The sequence below is a fragment of the Protopterus annectens genome, chromosome 17.part0 (assembly GCF_019279795.1).
Source record: "Protopterus annectens isolate FY-2018-M chromosome 17.part0, PAN1.0, whole genome shotgun sequence".
Lineage (NCBI taxonomy): Eukaryota > Metazoa > Chordata > Ceratodontiformes > Protopteridae > Protopterus > Protopterus annectens.
In genome coordinates this window covers 696,422,597-696,447,596 of record NC_056751.1, presented here as the reverse complement: position 1 = coordinate 696,447,596, position 25,000 = coordinate 696,422,597, and the positions used below count along the sequence as shown (strand labels likewise).

The 25,000-nt window shown below is 37.7% G+C and overlaps 1 protein-coding gene across 1 annotated transcript in view; it reads left to right on the top strand.

The window, feature by feature from the left end:
• The window catches only part of LOC122791500 (mucin-5AC-like), a 272,677-nt gene that overhangs the window by 111,757 nt on the left and 135,920 nt on the right, over window positions 1-25,000 (top strand). The window contains exons 21-27 of the mRNA XM_044059242.1: window positions 1,507-1,645; window positions 4,891-5,001; window positions 6,625-6,804; window positions 7,248-7,487; window positions 12,132-12,288; window positions 13,253-13,381; window positions 16,899-17,049. Of these exons, the coding sequence (XP_043915177.1) occupies window positions 1,507-1,645; window positions 4,891-5,001; window positions 6,625-6,804; window positions 7,248-7,487; window positions 12,132-12,288; window positions 13,253-13,381; window positions 16,899-17,049 (1,107 nt within the window). The remainder of the gene's footprint in view (window positions 1-1,506; window positions 1,646-4,890; window positions 5,002-6,624; window positions 6,805-7,247; window positions 7,488-12,131; window positions 12,289-13,252; window positions 13,382-16,898; window positions 17,050-25,000) is intronic.

The following is a 25,000-nucleotide window of genomic DNA, read 5'->3' as shown; positions in this document are numbered from 1 at the left end:
GCATCATGGTAGTGCACTTCACAATCTGTGTGAACAATATCATCTCTGCTGGTAACAGCTTGGAATTCATGGCCAAAGTGCATAATGTTGTGATAATAGCTGACGACAAACTGATGCTAAAGACTGAAGCGTGATTATTATTAAGTCCTTGTGTTTTTCTTATAGAAGCCTAATGCCATCTGAAGATCTTTCTGTGGTACTGTATACCAGGCTTTCTGTCTGGCCTAGTACAACTCCTGGGCAGAATGTGACTGACTCCAGCTGGTGAAGAACTGGGTGGCCCCATTATTAATTAGTCTTTGTCATTGTCACCATATCATGCTGGTTCTCCATGGTCTGTAATGGCTGCCTCTTTACTCATGTCACATCTATAAAGTTTCAGTCTTGACTTGCTTAGTTCTATATAACAAGGATCCCCATCTCCTCATGTCTGCTAGCTTGACATTAACTGCCTAATACCCATCTTCTCTACCACCTGCAGGTAGTTTTGAAGGTTTGGATGTAGTCTTCTGCTACCTGCTGCTTTGAAAACTAGGACCCACAAATGTGAAAACTATTGGAATGGTAGATAGGAAAATCCCCCATACTTAGCAGTTTTAAGAGACACCTAAAATCAGCTCTTTTTGACTTAACTTTATACGTGAATGTTATGCAGTTCTACTTACAGATGTTGTTAACAACATATCTGCTTTCCTTTTTTGTACAGGGCCTAGCTTTACTTACTTGAACAATCTGAATTAGAATTTGACCATGAACTTCAATGTAATGAGTGCATATCTGCACAGGGTTTTATTCACAAAATTGTCCAATGGAAATATATCATACTACCACTGTAAATGTTTGGGCAGATTTTTCTATTTTTGCTTCCTACAGTTGACCATCAGCTTCTGTTATGGCCCTTCCCTATCCACTAGGTTTGCCAAACTTCCCTGCTGCCCCTGGACTAACCCTGACTCATGTTCATAGTCAATAAGGTGACAAAGTGTCCTGTACAGAATCACAATATCACAATACTGCTAAGGCCTATTCACTGTCCTCCCCTCACAAGCACTTGTATCACCCAGTGGGTTAAAAGCGGATCAAGCTTGTGGCATATCATCCACTCCTCTGCATGTCACTCAGCCAAAGCCCAGTCTCTTATAGACAGCACCCCCCATGTGTTCTCCACCTCAACCAAGGATCCCCCTCAGAGGTGAGCCCGAGCGCATATTCTCCCATGATGGGCACATCTATCCTCCCAGCCTGCACTGCCAAAGCAGCCAAGCTACTAATCAAACTCAGGTTAACCGGGCCATAGTCCAAGGTTTATTCTCGAGTGAGTCTTAAATATTTGGAATAGGTACTAAAAATGGTGGGGAGGGGAAAGCTGTACTGCAATACATGACTGGATATGAATGATCATAGTTACTTTATACAAGCTTCTGTGTATACCTATTGTTAGAGTATACTTTGAAGTATCACATTTTCATCATATTTAATACATTGTTTTTCTTTATTCTGTCTTAGCACTTGTGTGGCCAGACAATGGCAATGCACAGACAAGATTTGCCAAGGAACATGCTCGATTTATGGAGAGGGACATTACATCACCTTTGATGGGAAGCGATTTACCTTCAATGGAGAATGTGAATATGTTCTGGCACAGGTAATGAGTCTTGAACCTTATGAATATGTTCTGGCACAGGTAATGAGTCTTGAGCTTTTACAGTATTTCTTCAGTGAGTTTAATTAATTGTTTTGCTTGCTGAATTCTGAATTACTTTCAGCTGTTCCATCAGTGTTTGAAATTACTTATCAAAATGTCTGCCACATTAGTTCTTGAATGAAATCTGCACCCAGAAGCTAAAAAAAATATCTTGATCTTCTGGGCAGTGTTAAGGCCTCTTTATCAGTGTTTAGTATTATTATGAAACATTTCATAACAGAAATGGCCTGATGGAGACTAATGTGAGTTTGTTTTTTAGTCTCTTTCTCCCAGAATGCATTTTCTTTTCTCATATTATGACACATCCTAGACAGAACAAATTATGCAAGTTCTGGTTTAATAATGGCAAATGGACTTCCTGGACTGTCTTACAGTGAGAAAAAACAGCTCTGGTGAGTCTGCAATGAACAAGGTAATCTTACAGTGAGAAAAAAACAGCTCTGGTGAGTCTGCAATGAATAAGGTAATCTTACAGTGAGAAAAAGCTCTGGTGAGTCTGCAATGAGGTTGACCTCATTGGGGCTAGGCATGCCCCTTTTAGGAGGGCGCACTACTCAATTGCACTCACAGAATTAAAGCTGTATTTTTCAGATTTGTATACCTAACTATTGATTTAAAAAGTAGTCCTAGTCTGAAACTATGTTAGATATCACACTCACACTGAAAGTAATAAAGTGGGAGGAGAGGAGGAGCCTAATGATGTCCTAGTTGAGAAAATGTAGCAGACACTTCTTCATACCACAACAAACGAGCATGCTTGTTAAGATGCCATCTGACCACCTTTTGACACCGCAGGATGAAGCCCTGACTGTGACCCAATGCAGTATGGGAAGTGGAAGGAATAGGGTGGAGAGGAAGGATATTTTTGTGGCATATTTACATCATTCCTCCCTATGACTGCTTGTGTTGTAATTCTGTGTTACCATGTCACATTTTTATCTTTCGGTTTATAAAATGTAAGTACTTAACTGCTTGTTTTCCATAGTCCTATACTCTTCATTCCAGCTGTTGTATAATGTTGACATATCAAATATGTGCTAATATTTGTACTTAAATATAGTTTTCATTTCTTTGTTTACTTACGTTTATCACTGTCTTGTAAGTAACAATCATTTTTTTGTGTAATTATTCTGTTGGTCTCTTAACATTTTGTTTTATATAGCTCAAATTGTGTTTGAAAATGTCTCTGGACCAGCCCAGTCACCCGCTTAACAAAATAATGAATGGATAGAAGGATAGACAGATAGGTAGACAGATAGGTAGACAGATAGATAGATAGATAGATAGATAGATAGATAGATAGATAGATAGATACAATTTAGCTGATGAAGCTGGCATTTTTGATGGTTGTTTGGATAAACCTAGCAGACCCAACTCAAAGGATGAATTCTCTTTGGTATCAAATGTAGTGTTTCAGAGTTAGTCAAAAAATATGTTGGTGCAGGGGAGATAATGCCTCTTTGTGGAGGGGACTAGGAATATGAAATCCAAGGAAAGCATAGTACCATTTTATACATAATTACCTGTTCTGCGTACTAGATTCTTTGAAGTTATAGTAAAAAAATATCTTTGCACATCTGCACAAGATCCCATATTCTTTTTTTCCATTCATTACTGTTAAAAGGTTCTAGCTGCTATTTTTTTCTGTAGCTTCTTGTAGTCTCCACTCCTGTTCACTACTTATCTTTATGCCACAACTGCAGTCTCATTCTCCATCAGTGGGATGAGAGATGCTCATGGTGTAGCTGTGATCCAGGCAAAGGTGAGGAGATTTTGTGTCCTAACCTCATCCAATGTTTCTGACATGTATACTCATGGACGACAAGGTCATTCCCCTCCACACATGCATGCTCCTGCATAGTGTCACCTAGTGAAGGCTACCATGCAGACATGCCTTAGCAGAGTCAAATGCGTGTTCCTGGACCATAGGAATCATGCAAGCACCTCTCCCTCTCATTGTCTCTGTTTCACTCTGTCTGTCTCTCCAGCAGAGGACGACATTGCAGAGGGCAAGACTACATCCCTTCCCCTGGATGGGTGAGCTGTTGTCAACCCTTCACTCCTATCATACCTCTACTACTTGATTTGCTGGTCAGTCCTGGGCCATTTTTGTTGAGGTCAGAGCATTACATTTCTGTGCCATGCAGTCATCTAGTTCCATCTGTTATTAATTAAAAAAAACAGAACCACCTACTAAACCATTCCAGTTTTGATATGATTTTATCCTGCTCTTTCATATATTTTTCCTGTTCTGACTGTCACTCCAATTCACAACCTTCAGTAGTGCTCTGACAACATGTTCATTACTCTCCTCCATATTCTGAAACAGGGTTGGATAACTCCTGAGGTCACCACTGGAGACAGTCTTGGATGAAGATCTTATGTTTTGACTGGTCAGCTATGGATGATGGAGGACCCTGGTGCATCATCATCATCCCTGCTGATTGCTCGGAAAGGTCTATCTCTCCCCTCCCTCTAGTGTCCATAAGATGTGTTTTCACCTGCCATACCAGGACATAGGTATATCCAACCATTCCCAATCACCCATATCTCCTGGTTACAATGGACAGAACCCTTTGCAGACCACATCCCACACCCCCACGCACCAAGTGGGGTTGAGGTGATGAATCTTCCACGATTCTCTCTACTTGACGTGGACAAGCTAGCCTAGACCACTCATTCCAATCTTACCATGGTTAGCGCTTCCAGTGTTGGGGTCCACTACTGCAACCCAGACTGACTGGGTACAGCCAGGGCTGTTTCCCTTTGTTCTGTGGAACCAGCCTAAATATTCACAGGTTTATCCCCAAAGCAGAATAACCCATTGCTGCAAAACATCATGCACCGTTTTACTTACCCACTAATTCATAACTGATAATTTGGAGTGTACATCAGAAACAAGTTGGGGATTACAATAATCTATCAGAATCAAAGACTGATTATAATGTTAATTGAATCTCATTGTAAAAAAATCCAAATGCTTTAGCCTTTATGATCATCAGTATTGTGACTAGGAATGCTAAATGCTAATGAAGTTAAATAAAATTTAATTGATCTAAGTTTGTTTTCCTGCCATTTTCTTACCGTATTAAAAATATGCACAGCATTTTCTATAAATGTATTCAGGGCATAAATGTGCAACTGATATTATAAACGTAACTGACATAAATCTAATGTTTCCTTAGGACTACTGTTTCAACAATGAAGGATATGGTACTTTCCGAGTAATCACAGAGAATGTTCCCTGCGGAACCACCGGGACTACTTGCTCGAAAGCTATCAAGATTGTCTTGGGGGTAATGTACAGAGTTCTCCTTTCTATGAATATAAGATTGGTTTAAAATATAGCACCCTACAGTCCTGTTCAAATTATCGTCTCTCACATCTGGCAGTATACTGAGTGCTGCTTCTGTTTCAGGATTTTGTGCATTAATTGTGTGTTCTTTTTTTTTATTCTTCTTTAAATCATTGAAGAGTTCCCCCTCCAATGGTCTGACATTACTGAAATTATTATTGACCTATATTGTGCTGAGCAATTATTAAACACATATATGTAAGTATTGCTGAGAGAAAGTGGTTATCAGAGAACACTATCGGGACCTCTCCTGGCTTACTTAAACAAACCAATAAGCAATATTATTTTTATTATGTGAAGTATTGATACAGTTATTCCACTATGTAGTTTTACTATATTCTGACCTTCTGTCTACCTACAGAAAATGCACCTGCTAATAAACATAATTAAAGCAAAATAAAACAAATTAAACAAAATCTATATTTGGAACCCATGAAAACCTCATATTAGTAAGGATAGACTGGCATATCTTATGGACTAACTCTGACAAACTAGAAACCATAAGCCATTTCCACTACCCAGTGTTTGGCTTGACCAATATTCAGATTTCAGTGTCGTATTAATATAACAAGGGCCAAAACTAATAAACTACTCTTCTGGGGAACAAATTTTCATTTTTTTTTCTCATAGTCAACTAGAATATGCCCTCTCTATTATTGTTTGAGTATCAAAGCAGAAACTTTCTACCCTACAAGCAATTAGTAACCATAGCTGCAGGTTTGTTACCCCATCCCTTAAAGAGGAACAACATTATGTTACTCTAGCCAATGCAAAATGGTTACCTGTAAAACGGAGATTCTATTTACTACTCAAACTGTCAAATCAGGACCCCTTCCCCTTTTTAATTGGCTGCCTAATATCCAGATTCTTAAACTATCAGCTTAGATTAGTTGCTCACCTCAAGACCCTCACTCCAAACACCACAAAAATATATCTGTCACAGACCATAATTTGTCTTTCGTTGCCCCAGAACTTTGAGAACCTTTTCCCTTCACCCTAAAAGCAAATCACTTGTAGAATTAATTTCTCAGAAACCTGTAAGGCAGGCAGTTGTTGCAAAGCACTAGTTCCATTTTATCTGAGTAAATAAAAGTTAAAAGTTTTAAAGCAGCTCTGTGGACTTCTAAATCTATTGCGAAAATTATTGGAATCCTATCGGTGAGAAGTGTTTCATTTGGTCTTCTCTAGACCACCCACTATTAAGTACCACTGTCTACAGTTGCCACTATTAAGTACCACTTTTACAGTTGCCACTATTAAGTACCACTTTTACAGTTGCCACTATTAAGTACCACTTTTGCAGTTGGCAGTTTCTGAACCCACAGCTCCTGCTTTCTTTCTTTCTGACTCCATTCAACATTCCAGTTTACTGGTAGTACTATCTTACTACAGAATTGTATAACTTTATGCAACATCAGATTCTCAATTCCTTTGCTTAAACTAAGTATAAGTGGTATTTAGAGCTGTTAGAATTAAATGAGACAAACTTGTCTGTGAATCACAACAATATCTGTTATCTTTCATTTATAGGTTCTTAGTGTTTGTTTGTTCTCTCATATTTCAGAGTACTGAATTAAGACTCTCAGATGGAGACTTTCAGGTTGTTAAGAGGGACACCTATGTGGATGTGCCATACAGTATCAAATACTTGGGATTATTCCTGGCTGTTGAAGCTAGTAACGGAGTCCGTGTTTTCTGGGACAAGAAGACAACTGTGCTGATTAAGCTAGAACCCACATTCCAGGTAAGCTGAAAGGCTGTCACATAAATTGTGCTACAGATTATTCCAGTACCAGAAGTGTTTGCAGAGTAAGTGAGCTATAATGTCTTAAGGGGTAGCTATGTGGAAAGTGCATCTCATACTCTCTGATATTACAAAAGACTAGTTCATTTAGTCTGGCAATGAGATCCAGCTGCAGCTTATACTTAGTCAGTCTATTAATATATTAAGTGTTATAGCCTTCACATTCAGTAAGGCTTTTTGTTAATTCCTTGTCTTTAAGGCATACTAGGAAGCACTTTCTAATGTAGAGGTTGCTAAATTTCCCCATCTTTTGGATTTATTGATTTGGATTTACTTGTGTTGAATACATTGAATATTAGTTTGCTATATTTGTCCATTCAATTATAATAATTTCTTTTTATGAATTTCTGTTTTATCTAATTTTTACTCCAATTTTAATGCAGACAAATATCTGTGGCCTCTGTGGAAACTATAATGGAAAAACATTTGATGACTTTACAACCAGAAGCCAGTCAGTGGTGGTTGACGTGTTTGAGTTAGGCAACAGCTGGAAAGTCTCTACTACCTGTCCAGACAAAACATCTGAAAGAGACCCTTGTACTGCCAACCCTTACAGACAGGCATGGGCTAAGAGGCAATGCAGCATTATCAAGAGTAACGTGTTCAGTTCCTGTCATTCTCAGGTACTATTGTATTGTAAAAATGAAATTAAGTAAGCCATAAAAAGTGAACCATACATATTTAATGAGTTTGTTAATGTGACAGAAGTAAACTGTGAATATTACCGACAATAAAAACTGTGAAAAGACTACTGACATTAACAAAGCACTATTAAAGTATAGATTAAATGGTGTTTACTGAGCTATGTCATTGTTTAATTAAACCGGAAATAACATTTCCTAAAACAAACAAAATAAATACACATGAACAGATATACCACACATACACACACACACAAATGCACACACACAGGCACACACGTGCACACACACACACACACACACACACACACACACACACACACACACACACACACACACACACACACACACACACACACACACATAGACACACACACACACACACACACACACACACACACACACACACACACACACACACACACACACACACACACATACACACACACACACACACACACACACACACACACACACACACACACACACACACACACACACACACACACACACACAGACAAATGCACCCACACATACCCACACAAAACACACACACACACACACACACACACACACACACACACACACACACACACACACACACACACACACACACACACACACACACACACACACACACACACACACACACACACACACACACCAGATATGTCTACAGCTATATGCTTACACACATTTAAAGTAATAGAGACATTTATCAGCTTGCAGATATTAATAATACTATCTGCCTCAACACTAACTCGAAAAGGCTAGCCTAAATATGTAGGTCAAAAATTCATTTTATCTAGGTTGGTGATGCAGGTACTATGCCTTGGTCAAGCAGTTCCATCCTGCTGGAACAGAGAGCAGGGGTACTTGGGGGTGAACAATGTCTCATTACTCTCTGTCTAAGGGCCCACGCACAGGAGCAAAAACAGTAGCTACAGTGAAATTTATTAAGGGGTAATCAACTAACACAGAGAGACATTACCAGTTACTCCTAACCAGCTAAAGATAAAAAGTGCATGCAGAAATTATATATCAAAATGTGCAGCATAATAAATCACACTAACCAATGGGCTCGTGTGTCTCAGAAGCTTAGTATGATGCTCTGCAACACAACAACTAGCCAATGGGCTCATGTGTCTCAGAAGCTTAGTATGATGCTCTGCAACACAACAACTAGCCAATGGGCTCGTGTTTCAGAAGCTTAGTATGATGCTCTGCAACACAACAACTAGCCAATGGGCTTGTGTGTCTCAGAAGCTTAGTATGATGCTCTACAACACAACAAAATATAAATGAAAAAGCTCTAGAGCATATCCTTTTAGTCAAATATGTTTAATTTTACTCTAAAATGGAAAAGTTGTGGATAAATGAACAGCATCTTCCAAAAGATTAACTCTGTATTGAAATGGTTTCAAGCATAATAACGTAAATAGCAATGTTTATAACATACTAATATTATAATGTATGTTTTTCTAACCAGTTTGCTTTATCATGGCGGAAGTGTCTGTACCAAAAAACACTCTTGTCATCTTCTTAAGATAACTTTTTTTCTCATTGTCCTGACTCCATGCAGCTTCAGACTGTCTCTCCCTGGATTCCCCATTCCCCCATATCAGGATCCCACTAAATACTGTTTTCAGAATATTCCAGATGTAACCCTTCACCAGATGGAACCCTGACTCCTCAGGGAGTGAACCTCAGTTGTAACTCTCTACTAGGCGCAGGCAGTGAGGGATCCAGTGGAGGGCATTGGGTACAGACCTTAGGAGACATAATTTTTGTGACCGACATTCATTGCTTTAGCTGTGTGAGTACTTAGATTAACTATGTCAGGACATTGTTCCCACCTTCTGTATTACCCTGAAATGATTTTCAAGGCTCCTGTTGTCCATTAGAAGTTACACAGCTCTTGGGTTTCTGTGCACACTCTCTCCAAGATAGGACAGCTGTCCATTGGCTGATTTATCCTGTTCCCCAGCCAACCATACCAGCAGCCCAAGTTAATTCCATAACTGAAGACATGTTGCCCCTGTGCCACTGGAATGGCTCTAAATTATTATTTTTTCATGGTCTCAATCCTAGCCCTGCATGACTGGCTTCTCAGAGTTACCCACATCACTCAATAAAAGATTAAAGGGATCATGTACTTATAATCAGGTGCAATTTGGTCAAGTACAATAGCTTGTTGAAAATGATTTTGTAATAGTGGTACAAGGCTGGGTTATTTTGGAGAACAGTTATTCTCCCTTCTCCCTACACTCACTTCCTTAAAAATAGGAACTGCAGGATCATATTCTATTTAAAAAAGGGGGCAGTTTTGATTAGTCATGCTGCTTTATGAAATTGCTTCCAGTTAAATACCCTGCTTCTGGAAAGGTCACCATATAAAATCTTCAGAAGTTTCATGACAAGATGACTTTATAGTGAACTGGAGGTCTGAGTCTATTGGAAAAAGTCCACTGTCCATCCTCAGGTCAATCCCGTCCCTCTTCCTTTAGTCATTTAACAAACATATAAAGATGAAGTATTGTCTGTCACATGACATGATAACCTGCACCTGCCTCTTCCCTTCTAGTAATGTTGAAATGGCTCATCTCTGTCTACCTTTAGAGGCCAATGTAGCCCATCAACGCTGTCCCTGTTCTTACTAAGACATACAGACAAGTCATCCACAATTCAAGTCCATCCCTGTTTTGGCTTTTGGTCTCATTCACAGTCACAGGTCAGTGGTATCTCACATGAGCAGCTTCCACAGTGCACTGAGACCACTTGTTTATACATTTTAATGGCTATGGTTAAAGCCTGCACTGCGTACCTGTAGAATGGTTTTGACAGATTTACAGTATTATTACAGCCTTGGACATACTGTAATATCTTTCTTTACATCATTACTGCATTCTGTATTTACTTCTCAATTATGTTATTTAGAGTTTTAATGTTAACATGCATTGTATATTTATGGCCAGGTCTGTATAACCCACTATTCACCCTGAATCTTCTGTCAGCATTGCTAGTCCTTACAGTACATACCTTTATCCACCCTGAAAACTCACAGACTAGATCACCTGTCTATAAAATACATCATTTTTCAAATTCTTATGCTTTATGACTTTCTGCATTCTTCTGCAGGTGCTTTGGGAATGCTGTAGTACTAGAAATACACCATACATATTACTACTTAAGTTGTCTTTTTGGTGTATTATGATAGATCCCTGACTATGCCAGTGGTTGCCCAGGATCGATAAACTGGCATCCTGGGTAGTGGGCAAGCAAGCTAGGATAGGATGGGATGGACTGGTGAAATGAAGGTGTTGGCTAGATCTTAGTGTAGAAACAACATTTGGGGGAAGGTCTGCAAGTACAGCTGCTTACCTGAAGACCAGGCAAATGTGATACCCATTGTAAGATTTTATACAGTCCAGCCCAACAGCAGATAGTACATACATGTGGACTCACTCATAACTTAACAAAGCAGGGCTTGCGCCATACTAGATAGTCAACAGTAAGTGGGTGGGTGAGTGAGTGGGGGGGAGACATCCATCAGAAAAAAAAATCCGAGCTGCTCATCTCTACTTGACTCCACCAGCTCTACCCACTCAGGATGTGGGAGCAAAGGAGGCCTAAATAGATTTGAGTAACAACTGAGTGGGTCATGCTAGACAGGTAACAAAATTTCTGCCACCACTCCTGTGATGTGTATTTTTATGTCAAGGAAGTTTTATGTGATAAAATTCCTAGACACTAGCTTTCTCATGTCACGGTCCCAAGAGAAGGAGATTTTTTTTTACTCCATCTGCTTTTCTAAGGGGTTATGCTTATTTTATCATTTGAGGCATTGCCACCAGTCAGTATCTGTTTGCCCCTTTCATACAACCTCTGGTACAGATGAATGTATGCTTTCCTAAGTCTAATAACATAGTAGCTTTAAAAATCAAACCCAGGTACAGTTTATGAAACTATACATTACACATATCTTGTCATTGTTGTATGCCTACCAATGTTTTGGGAGAAAATCAGAAGAAATTATATTGCACTGGTTAGTGAAGTTTAAAAGATTACATGTTTAGGTTCCAGGCAAAGTAACTGTTATTGCTATAACACTTAAATAAATTAATGGCTTTAAGGTTAGAGCTGGGGTTCAGAATAAGGATTAAGGACTGTGTTAGGATCATGTTTAGAATCAGAGTTAGGATAATGCTAGGCCGAAGTTTACAGTAGAACTGGGGTTTAGAGTAAGGATTAATGACTGGGTTAGGATTGAGTTTAGAGTTAGAGTTAGGGTAAGTGCTAGGCCAAAGTTTACAGTTATCCCTAGTATTAGGGTTAGAAGGTTAAATATAGATTTTAGAGTAAGGATTAAGGACTGGGCTTGGATTATGTTTAGAATTAGAGTTAGGATAAGTGCTAGGCCGAAGTTTACATTCACATCTAGTAACTCTAGTTAGATATAAGGTTAGGCTTCATATTAAGATTAAGGTTGGGCTTAGGTTTAGAGTTAGGTAGTGAGTGGGCTGCTGTGTCCTGCAGGTTGTGTGGGGAGGAGGACACATAAGAATATATTGTTGTGTTTATGTATTTTCATTGAACTTGTATGGAATAAACTGTGGTTCCCAACAGGTGGACCCATCATCGTATTATGATGCTTGTGTCCAGGATGCGTGTGCCTGTGACACTGGAGGGGACTGTCAGTGTTTCTGCACAGCAGTAGCTGCTTATGCAACAGCATGCAATGGGGCAGGGGTCTGTGTCACCTGGAGAAGCCCGGAGATATGCCGTAAGTATTTTTCATTTCAGTTTTATACTGCATTCAGTCTCAGTTACAAATCAAAATACTTAAAACATTGTAAAACTGTCACATAGGCACTGGAGACATATAGCATCACATAAAATAATTAATCAAACACTAAATGAAAAGCAATAATGAATAAAGCTTTGGCTACTACTGCTATATGTCCTTATTGAGAGTGTGTGTGTGTGTGTGTGTGTGTGTGTGTGTGTGTGTGTGTGTGTGTGTGTGTGTGTGTGTGTGTGTGTGTGTGTGTGTGTGTGTGTGTGTGTGTGTGTGTGTGTGTGTGTGTGTGTGTGTGTGTGTGTGTGTGTGTGTGTGTGTGTGTGTGTGTGTGTGTGTGTGTGTGTGTGTGTGTGTGTGTGTGTGTGTGTGTGTGTGTGTGTGTGTGTGTGTGTGTGTGTGTGTGCACGCGCGCTCGTGCGTATGTGTGATACAACACAAAGGTCTGGTAATCTTCCTTTCCCTATTTGTTCAGTAAGGTGTGCACATATGGTGATAGTTACTCATGGAATTACTGTAGGAGCTGGATGTGACAGTTACTCGTGGAATTACTGTAGGAGCTGGATGTGACAGTTACTCGTGGAATTACTGTAGGAGCTGGATGTGACAGTTACTCGTGGAATTACTGTAGGAGCTGGATGTGACAGTTACTCGTGGAATTACTGTAGGAGCTGGATGTGACAGTTACTCGTGGAATTACTGTAGGAGTTGGATGAGACATAACAGCATTAGATGGATGCATAAGTTTTGTTATTGCATCACTTAACATAATACTGTACTAATGAATGAATTTGCATGCAAAAGCAGCATAAGTCAGCCGTGTCAGATACTAAGTCATGTCTTGTTTGGACTTTAAAAAGCAGCTGTGAATGGCAGTTTAATTATGTTTTAATTGATATCATAGCTGGACTTATACCAGTAAACTTACAATGACTTATTTCAATTATAGCTGAATTCTGTGAATATTACAACCCACCCCATGGATGTGAATGGAGTTACAAACCTTGTGGAGCACCATGCATGAAAACCTGCAGAAATCCCGAAGGAATATGTTCCAATGTCCTGCCAGCCATAGAAGGTATAGTGATTATAGATAAGTATCCAGAAAGTAAACTCACATGAATTGGTGGAAAGGGGTTGCTGATAGAGTAGCAAATGTGTGCTGTAATCAGTGGAGTTTGTGTTGAATATAAACCTGTCTCCAGACCAGTTGGCCTGAGTATATTTGTATGTGTGAGTAGGGAGGGTGGATGGAATGACTGATGCATATAGAGTTATATTCCTGAAACTCAAAATTTTGCATAATTCATTTTGATGTGGAAGAATCAATATAGTTCTTGCAAATCATTTTTCTCATTAATGAAAATACATACATTTATATGCATGTGGGTTATGTGATGGGAGGCAAATGTGCAAAGCCCCAGCAGCCATAAAACATGTGCTGCACACAAGTGAAACATGTAAGGGTGATATCATCCACAAGCTATTCCATGCGCTGCTCTGCATCACAGAAGTCACACGCATCAGACTGCTGAGGCCATTAAGCCACAAGTATGGATGGAGTATACATGATGGAGAAGGTCTTTAGCCTCACGGCTGTTATCACAAAGTCCAGAAGTCTAAGAGTGATGTGAGGCCTATGGGTTCTGGCCACGTGCATCACTCTGTACTTAACATTTTATCTTGGGTATGCTTATTATGCACTTGGCCTGTGGCCTTGAGTGGCATACCATACAGGGGTTACACAAAAACTTGGTGTGTGATAACATTTCCCCAGTCTTGTTCTCTACTCCATATAGTCTCATGGTCAAACAGCATTACCCAACTCAACCAGGCTGTACAAGTCCCAGCCCTAGTCTTGCAGGAGACTAGCTAATACTTACAAAAAACAGTATATGCTAAGATCATTTTGTGCACTTTGGGTGATGTCAGTGTACCTGCCTTATCCAGGCGATACTGGGATGATAGCATGCAGACTGACATGGTGTACAAAAAATTTGTTTTCCTTAAACTTTTTCATTTGCACAGTCCAGTATCACATTCTTCCAGTCCTTACATTATTATAGTCAGTGGTAGTGTGTATAGCAAGGCGCTTAGTATATAGCTATCAGGACCAGTGTGGTCCTAGTTGTACAAAAGATACAGGGCAGATGGGAATTATGCATGCTATTAGCCCCAAATTAATTTGTTTCTTGTAAACTGTGAAATAAGTTTCCCAAGAGAGCTATATGCTTGGGTGGGGCCTGTAGATGTTCCATAAAGGAATTTCTAAGGCTAATGAGTTGAAGATCTGCAAAATATAAATCCAGAAGCAAAAGGTTTACTAGATAAAACAATCTCATAGCCACTGAAGAACTTCAAATATCTTAATTTAATGAACACTGAATCTGACAAAAATGAATTAATTCTCATATCTTCAGAGCTGCATGTCACACTATTTTGAGACACTAAGAAGTAAATGCCCTACATAACATTAATGGAAATTTGCAGCATAAGGCAAATATTGTACCATTACATGATATGCTTACTAGCCCCTTACCACTGAAATTTAGTCACAGACATACATAGTAAGACCAGAAGTGTTTGGACTTTGACCATATGTAATGGTTAGGCATTATATTTTTATTGTGCGGTTTATAATTCAGAGTTTAAAAAAAACTGTGAGGTTCATATGAAGAGTCAGCAACATTATAAGTGACTTCAAGCAAAAAACAATATCACGGCAGTTGTATGTCTGGAAATCCCTGCTACCAGGAGCAACCAAACAAGAGAGTAAAAAGGTCACACAAACAAACAAACAAACAAACAAACAAAAAGACAAACTATTCAGTAAAAACTGCAGGAAAGACCCAACTGAGCTCACAGCCCACTGCAAGAGGTTTAAGGTTTTACAGAGTGAAGAATTTGGCTGGGTTGGGTCTTTCTTGTAGTTGTTGCTGTCAGGAGCAAGGGACATTTCACGTTATAATCAATGTAATCAGTTTAAATAAACAACTATAGTTTGATAATTGCGTAAGTCCGTCATAAAAGGTAATGTATACTGAGGAATTTTTAATTTGCATGTTCCTTGGTTTATAGAGTATACTTGCTTAAACACCACTTTTTGAGTTGTATTTTATTAATTTTGAGGCAATAATCTCTGATGTTGCAGAAAAAAAGGTAATTTAAAAAATTTAAGAGCATTACGGAACAATATGTTTGCTGCAAATGAAAATATCTCAACGTTTATTATCTGCAAGGTGGAAAGCATTTTCAAAATTTTTTTCCGTACTGCTTTTAAATATTCAGGTCTGAACTTTTATCTCACCCGCACTGTAGTTTATAGGGTTGTTTAAAAGCTTGGCACTGGAGTGAAAGAGCCACCCTGAGAGCACACCACTAGAACATGAGAAGAAGCCTTGATGTTTGAAGTGCTAATGTGCTGCACACAGACAGTATATACATACAGTACTTAGACATTGTTATGGAATTTATAATTAGAGTTTATGACTGATGACTGTAGTGAAAACGGTGACACAAAGTAGAACTTGCATTTGGCATCATTCTTTGGGGACTTGCTATCCAAGTGTCATTCCACAAAATCCGATAGCGAGTGACAAAGTAGAATTTTGTTAGGATTGCACTCAAATTTTCTGAACTTTAAGGACAGTATTTACTCCTTTCTTTTACTCTCTCTCTCTCCCTATCCCTTTGCTGTCTATTTGCCTAGCTGTCTATGTGTTGACAGATATATAGATAGACATACAGAGAGGCAGGCATGCAAATCAGCAGGCAGGCAGGCAGGCAAATAAAGACAGAGAGAGAGACATAACCACACAGCTAGATAACTAGATAGATAACTAGCCAGCTAACAAGATAGATAGCAATAGCCATAGCAATTTTATTACATGGATGTTATTTCTATGGTAGTCTTATACACAATAAAAGTTGGTTCTTGTTTTCATGACATCTGAAACAAGGCATTCTTAATTTTCCTGTAACTCTAACTACCAGAAATCCCACCTCTTCTAATCCATTACCGATCTTCTTGGTTTTTTCTCCCATTCCTTTCTTTCTCCAACCATCCTGTATTTATCCATATAATGATGGAAGTATTGTACTATCTGCATCTAACAACTTTCATCCCTCCAAGTAGTCATGTTCTGATTATTAAAATACTATCTGGTGCAGCTGCCATGAATGTTTATATCCTATATTACTATACTATATTTTGGGTATTTATACCTGCTGTGTTTACACCACTTTTTCTATACTGTGTATCTGCTGCATTTTCTTATTTACTTTACTGTTATTTGTGGTATCATTGTATGCCAAAGCAAATACCCTGCTGTCTTGCAACTTCCTTATATGGGACCAAAACATTACTGTGCATTTTCATGTAAGCTGTAGTTAAACATCTTTGTTTCTACCCAACAGTTTGGCCTGACCATGGTTCATTTGGGCTAGTGCTCTGCCTCGGTCAACAAATTGAACAAAAGATAAAGCAAAAATAAATAAAATAAAATGATGCATGTGCCCTTTAGTAAGGTGAAGAATACTTTTAGTCATACATCTCAAATCTCTTCTCTACTTGTTATATCCTTCTTTGTTCACAGGCTGTTACCCAGAATGCCCAGATGACAGGCCATTCTTCCAAGAGGAATCAATGAGTTGTGTCCCTATTGAAGAATGTGGTTGCTACGACGATGTTGGAAATCATTACAAAAATGGGGAAACTGTACCTTCACTGGAAAATTGTGTATCTTGGTATGGTCTAATCAGAACAGTTAATTATTTGCATATTTATTTTTACTTATGTGTTTGCTTGCTTGTTTGTTTATTTACATTTTGTTAACCTTTGTTAACTGGGAATGCCTACTTGAGGAATCCCATTTTCCGTGGGGTCCAGAGGTGATATAAATAACACATATTGTTGAAAAGCAGACATGGACACTAACATATATCATACATATTAAACTTTGTGCTATAAAAGAGTCACACTCATCAACTCTGTCTTGTGACCTGAAACCTAAAGACAGTTGGGTTCATTTTAAGAGACGAGAGAGAAGCTAGGATAGCCTGATACGTCAGATAATCCGTATGTTCCAATATGTTCTTCACAGGTTCAATCCTGAAGCCAGGCTCACTTTTTCAGTAGTATATTTATTTGTGCCTGAGAGGGCCTACATCTGCCGAATGTTCGTAACACATATCTCATCCATATTTTTATAGACTTGTCACTGAGTTATCATATTGTTTGAGGTTTATACTTTCATCCCGATAGTATAAAGTTGAGACGCACATGCCCTCATATTCTGGGGTCTATCCTGCTGGTCACGTATAAGAAGTGAAGTGATATTTATCTATTGTGCTGCTGAGCCCCACAATGTAAAACAAAGAGTCCTCAGTAAAACCAAACTGTGTGTATATTCTTGAAGCAAGCTTTTGTGGTACAAGGGGAACTGAGCTGGCAGAGTATGTGATATCAGGATACAGGTTCAGTAAAACAGCTGACATGTATTATACTGTAGCAAATAAATCATATTGATAGAACATAAAATTGTTATTTTATTCACTAGTTAAATACAAATGATGTTCTTCTATGGAATGATATTTACTTTATTTAGGATGTAACTAGATTAGTCCACTTTTCCTGCCATACCCATGCCTTTAGACACCGTAAATACAGCAAGAATCAATGTTTTGCAAAACGTGAAAAAGCCTGACACTATTATAAAAATAGCATCAATTTTATTATTTATTTTACAGCAGACAACAGAAATTTTAAAGAGAAAGACAAAACTTTCAAGGGTTTATGGAAATCATGAGTGATCTTGTTTCGCATGGCAAATGCATAACTTGAGAATGTTCAGTCCTTGCAAATTCATAGGTTTAAACTTCAAGCTTCCAACCTATCAGCCTTCAGGAAACATGACTTGACATAATTTTATGCTCCCATGCTGATATTTCCTACTTCTCTGTAGATTAGATTAACAGATAGATAGGTAGATAAATAGATAGACAGATAAATAGATAGGTAGATAAATAGATAGGCAGATAAATAGATAGGCAGATAGGCAGATAACTAGATAGATAGATAAATAGGTAGATAAATAGGTAGATAAATAGGTAGATTTTAATTTCTGAACTGGGATAACTCAACATAGACATTTTTTCAGCAAGGTCCTAGGAAGAAAAGCTCCAAGAAGAAATAAAATAGAAGCATAAAAAATTATATAACAATTTACAATGACAATAATTAACATAATATCATATTTCACAGAACCATAGAATATACAAGTAACTGGGCCCAGTGGCTATTTACTACCTTTAGACCTTACCTTTTTATTCATGGAGTAACAGGCCAGTCATTCCAGGGTTGCATTTGAGGTACCCATCCACCCGTCTTACTCCATTTTGAAAGAAGAAAGTGTGTTGTATTGCTTAGTTTAGAGTGGAAGTTTGTTTTGGAAAAGGGCTAAGCACTGGGAGACAAATCTTTCTCTCCACAGTGTTTTGTTTATGTGCTGAAGCAAGTGTAGATCCCTGGTTCTAGTGTTAGTGGGGCTGTTCGTTAAGAGGTTTTGGACTACCAGATTTCTAATGGCCCAAAAGGCTAGGCACAGATCACCCCTAAGGAGGGCAGTGAATAAAGAGACATTGCTTCCAGTCTCTCCTAGTAGCGCTTGTCTTTTTTTAGTGAAGAACCCTTGGGGTGTTTCTACTTGCTTGATATGCCCAGTAAGATACATCACAAAGGGTCATTGTATTATATAATAGTTATGATCAATGCTGAATACAGTGGGTTAAAAGCTTCCTTGGATCTGCATAAAATACCTTTCACAATCAGTTGTGCAAGGTAAAAAGATTTCCTAACCACTGTTGCAATGTGATGATCAAAGGCATTTTCCAAGATTTCTCACAACAATTTCATTTTGAAGTGGGGTGTTGTCTATACTAGAATATGGATGAAGGGATTGTTTACTAAGTGGAATGACAATGCACCTTTTAGCATTGTACTATAATATGGATGAAGGGATTGTTTACTAAGTGCAATGACAATGCACCTTTTAACATTACACTGTAATATGGATGAAGGGATTGTTTACTAAGTGGAATGACAGTGCACCTTTTAGCATTGTACTATAATATAGATGAAGGCATTGTTTACTAAGTGCAATGACAGTGCACCTTATAGCATTGTGCTAGAATATGGATGAAGGGATTGTTTACTAAGTGCAATGACAGTGCACCTTTTAGCATTGTACTATAATATGGATGAAGGGATTGTTTACTATGTGCAATGACAGTGTACCTTTTAGCATTGTACTATAATATGGATGAAGGGATTGTTTAATAAGTGCAATGACAGTCCACCTTTTAGCACTGAAATATATGAGTTGGAGCTTCTGCATAACAGGGGAGAGAGCAAGTTTGCCGTTGTCCACAGACTTGGTTAACCAGAGACCCTCATTTGCAATTTGGAGATCTGTGAAGTATATGCCAAATAGTATTGGTCTCAGGCCAGAGTCCTGAGGAACATCACTGATCACGTTCATGTTGGCTGAAGATACACTTACTACCTTCCCTACATGGGTTTTGTCCCTCAGCCAATTTGCAATCCACCTAACTATGTAGGGATAAGTCTGGAGTTCATTAAACTTGTTTATTGTATTTGCATGTTGTGTGGTCTCAAAACATTTACCCAGGTTGAGATAAGCTGCATAGACAGCAGAACAGATTCTTTAGACAGAATCTCCCCTCAACAAGGCCAGACTGTTGGGGTCAAGCCTTTCTATGGTAGTTAATTAGGCCAGTTATGATTTGTTCCATAGCTTTGCAGATGAGTCTTATCAGGCTAATGGGTTTGTAGTTTCTAGGGGCAGTAGTGGGTAAACCTTTGTGATGTGGCATCACAACAGCTGTGCACCAGTAACAAATCTAGTGGCTCTGCTAAGGCTGAATAGCTGTAGGAGTGGGTACACTGGGGGATGTTTTGTGTTATTTATTGTACAACATGGTATATTATCAGGCACCATGGATGATGCATTTTTCATTTTGGAGAGTACATTTAGGTGTTTTTGGTTAATGATGGAGGGTTTCATAGGTTCATAGGTTCGTTATTTGGCTTTCGCCACCATTGGTCAAGATTCCTTGAACAAGGCCAGCTTGTGCTATGCTATGATTATGCAGAATACATGGGCATTGTATTGTTGATTTAGGAGTGAAATTTACACTGAATTTGTTTCTAGTATGTTGGTTATACCTACTGGATCCAAATAGGTTGCACCATTTTGGACATGTTCTGAGAAATTTTGGATGTTATTCCTTAGTTTCCTAATGTAGCTAAAAGAAGGATTTGTAATTGTCTTTATCTTCTGATTCTAGTCTAAGTTCATAGGATGCCTTTATTTTCCAGATGGTGTTTTGAATTATTTTGGTAGATTTTTAATGTTACCCTAGAGTTCTTTTTTGCTATCCAGTTTAAGATATTTTCTTCTTTTATTGTATTTTTATTTAGACATGCAGACACCAGACAGTTATACTTTTAAATTTCCTGTTTTGTTTGGATCTGGTAGGGACTGCTAGGTCAATGCATTTATCTGGGTACACATAGAATTTATTAACTACTTGCTGTGTCACTAAATTATGTAATAAACTTGAATTTAGAGACTTCATAAAACCATTGAAGGTTTGTACATTTGAAATCTCTAAACCCTAAGATATTTGCATCTGTTTGGTGATTTTGAAGGAAAACGTTACCAATTTGTGATCAAAATTAACTGATAAAGGAAGTACCAGAAGGATAGTTAATATCATTGCCATGTTAAGGAGCCATTTAGGAGTATTTTGTCTTTTAGCTGATTCCTTGACAGTTTGCTTGAGGGACTCTTTATTTACGAAATTAAATAATTGTTGGGTGTGACCTATGGTTTAAGTATAGATATGCAAATTCTTCATTGGGGATATGGTATGTCATGACCATGGTAAGTACACTATATAAAAGTGAAACGAGACATTAGACATAAATTATAAAACTCTCTCACATATTCGCTATACTACTGTATACGCTATACTATACTATGTTATACTATGCTATGTTATGCTATGCTATACTATACTATACTATACTATGCTATACTATACTATACTATACTATACTACACTATACTATGCTATGCTATGCTATATTATACTATACTATGCTATGCTATGCTATACTATACTATACTATGCTATACTATACTATACTATGCTATGCTATACTATACTATACTATACTATACTAATGTACAGGCTTCTACATGTAAAAATAGCAGCAGCCAAAAATAGCAAGTGTTAGATAACATGTACAAAGGGATCTTGCTCATCGAGCGATGACCAAAATTGTCAAAATCCATGTAGTTCGACACCATTGTCAGTCACCTAAAAAAAGCAAATCAAGACAAAACAAGTCCCCTGCACCCCCCCATTCCCTGCTAGTTATATATATATATATATATCAACTCCGAGATCATACTACAGTGAGGAACTAAGTCGAGGAACTAAAATGTCAATCATATGGTCTTGATCATATAGGTTTTGACAATTTAGTCCATTGATGACATGAAGCAGACCTGTACAGAGGCATTATCTCATCCTAAAACCCATAAACGTTGTTCTGTCTTTCCATAAATTATAATGCTATTATAACTGTGGAGCATTCTCAAGGTACATGCCATATGGAACTTGTTTTATTAATGCAAAGTATCAAAGAAACTACAGTGGCATGAATTTGCCTGTTAACTTGCCTCTCACCACCCATAGACAGATATAGACAGATGAAATAAATGGAACAGATAGATAGCTAGATTAATCTAACTAAACATGTATCTGCATTCTTGATGTTTCACTAAAGCTACTATAGTTCCTCTAGACCTGACACATAAACACTACTTGCAAAAAAGTAAAGTGAAAGTTTTTAAATAATGCACAGGTAAATAAATGCATGCACAACTCCAGATCACCCTAGCCCCCATAAAGCAACTATAAAAACTCAAATTTAGACTTAGTTTAAAAAAGGAAAAATAAATAAAACAAAAATAGCCTACATATCCATTTCACTTAATTGTAAAAAAGAAAATAACTTCAGACATTGTGCATACAGATACACACATACACAAAATCCTGCAAAAAATATACTGCCCTCCTAGATTTCCCCTGGAAATAACATTTATTTTGTTTTTAAAAAAGAAAACTTAAAAGAATAATATATAAAATATTAATCTAACTAAAAATAACTAAAGTAAACTATAAAATTAACAACTAACATAACCTTCACCACATTGCTAAGATACATAAAAAAGCAAATTAAATTAACAAGAAAAAACCCCCACTGAAAATTGCCACAGAACTTTGGTAGAAAACCATTCACAATACCATCCATTCATAAAACTCTAGGCAATTATTTAAAATTTCATTCAGAGCACAACATACTGAATTATACACTCCACCAAACTCAACAGAAAACAATATCCAGACATAAAAAGTAGGATAAATGGATAAATATAGTACATGAAGAGGTGTCTAATGCAAGAAATGAAGCATCTTATACTGCAGGAGTATTGAGTTTAGTTTGCTACTCATTGCTTTTCCACTCACTGTGAAACTCATTCCATAGACCTATGGCACAAGATATTTCACTGATTACACATTAGACCTTCCAGATCTTCATGCATTCCCTTGCGAGACACACACACACACACACACACACACACACACACACACACACACACACACACACACACAAAGATATATATATATATATATATATATATATATATATATATATATATATATATATATATATATATAGTCTATGATGTTTCAAATAATTAACACTTGGTTGCAACTAAAGAATTTAGTCCTGCCCACTAAAACAACATAAAAAAGTGTAACTGTGTTTTTCAAGGAGTAACACCCCTCCACCTCACATGCGTCCATGTATTTCTCAATAGACTAACTCCAATACTGTAGAACAGTGGAGAAAAGAGGAAATAGCCTTAAGCCCACTGAACCATGATCTTCCACTGTCACAAACAGCATGTATTGTGGAGTCAGTAATAACTAACCTCAACATATTAAATTGTAACTCCCAGCTTAAAAGCCTTGTGATGCTAAATTAATATGCCTAACAAAAGATTGAGTTAAATTTTGCCAAATAAATTGATATCATATCAAAAGCTCCACATGTTTTATATGGCAAAGCAGTCTGAGATTCATCAAGCAGGAGTTCCAAGTTCCCAAACTTGCTTACTTCCACAAACAACAAAACTTGAGCTACATTCATAGCAAACATGCACATCAAACCCCATTAATGAAAAGCATAAAAGAAATAAAATGGCTCATATTTGCCTATTATTCTTCCTCTGCAGAACTCATAATGGCTTAGGCTGTCCAGCAGTACACCAACATGAGCCTAGCCGTTCTCTGTGTTATCGACTGGTATAACCCCAACATGTAGCCTATGGTCAGAACCATCTAACACAACTAAACCCCTTAGGCTGCATAGTGGTAGAGGTATTTCCAGCTAACATCTAATTAGCTACAACTGTAACAGTAAGATAATTTTTGTAACTGAATACAATAACTTTATTTAATTTGCAGAGAATCAGCAAATGAGAAAAATCCATTTCTGCAGAGTTTTTTTTTCTGTGACACAGAATCAGCAAATAGAAAACCACACACTTCCACAACACTAAGTTCAACAGTCAGTGTAAATTTAATTTTTGTCAGTTTCAGAAAAATACAAAATGGTATTTAAAAGTTTCCAGGCAATAATCTTATTGTTTAAATAGATTGTTCTTCCTTATTGTATGAAGGGACTCTTGGCCTTGTGGTCAGTTAGATTTGCCATAGCTCAAATGAAGGGGGTGATTTCATGTCTTAACCAGCCACAGTGTCTTCTGATAGTCTTGACAGCAGGCCAAAGATTTACAGCCTGCACTCCAGTATTGTGATGTCTGGCGTTAAATATATGATACCATACCCATGTTGCTGTACATTTTTTTCTGAGTTACCATATATATAACTGCTTTGACCTGAAATTAGCTCAATAGGCCAATTTACTATGGAATTAGTAAGTATATTTTTCTGTTTAGTTTCTAACCAGTGTTCCTTACAGGGGGTTAAAATAGCAAAATTGGATTAATTAGGGATAGCCATAGGTACTGATGATTTAATCTTAAAAGTTGACCTCAGATATGCACATTAGGGACACATCATAACCAAGCTGAAATGGTCACTGTCCTTTATCTGTCTTCTGAACTAAGTACCTTCTGCCCAGTATAATAAAACATGAAACAGTCTGCAGGCATTGATTGTCCCAATAAATTATTATTTGTACCTTAGTAATTGTACCAAATTCCAGTTTTTTTATATTATGTTAAAATCTCATGGAAGGTTCAGGTGCTGGATCCAGTGCTGACATACAGTGACAGACGAATCATCCATTTGTGTCAAGGAAGCCAGAAAGGAGATACATTTGAATTAGGCAGCACTAATCGAACAGGAATAAATAGTCTGTTAATGTTGTCTGCATCCAGCCATCATTTGAATACTGATCTCTCATGAAGACAAATATAGCTACCTTTAAGCAACCTGTTTATAACAAGAGGCCTGCTAGGATATTTTTACATACCGTTAATGAAACCATATTTATTTTACAGTGTATGAACAA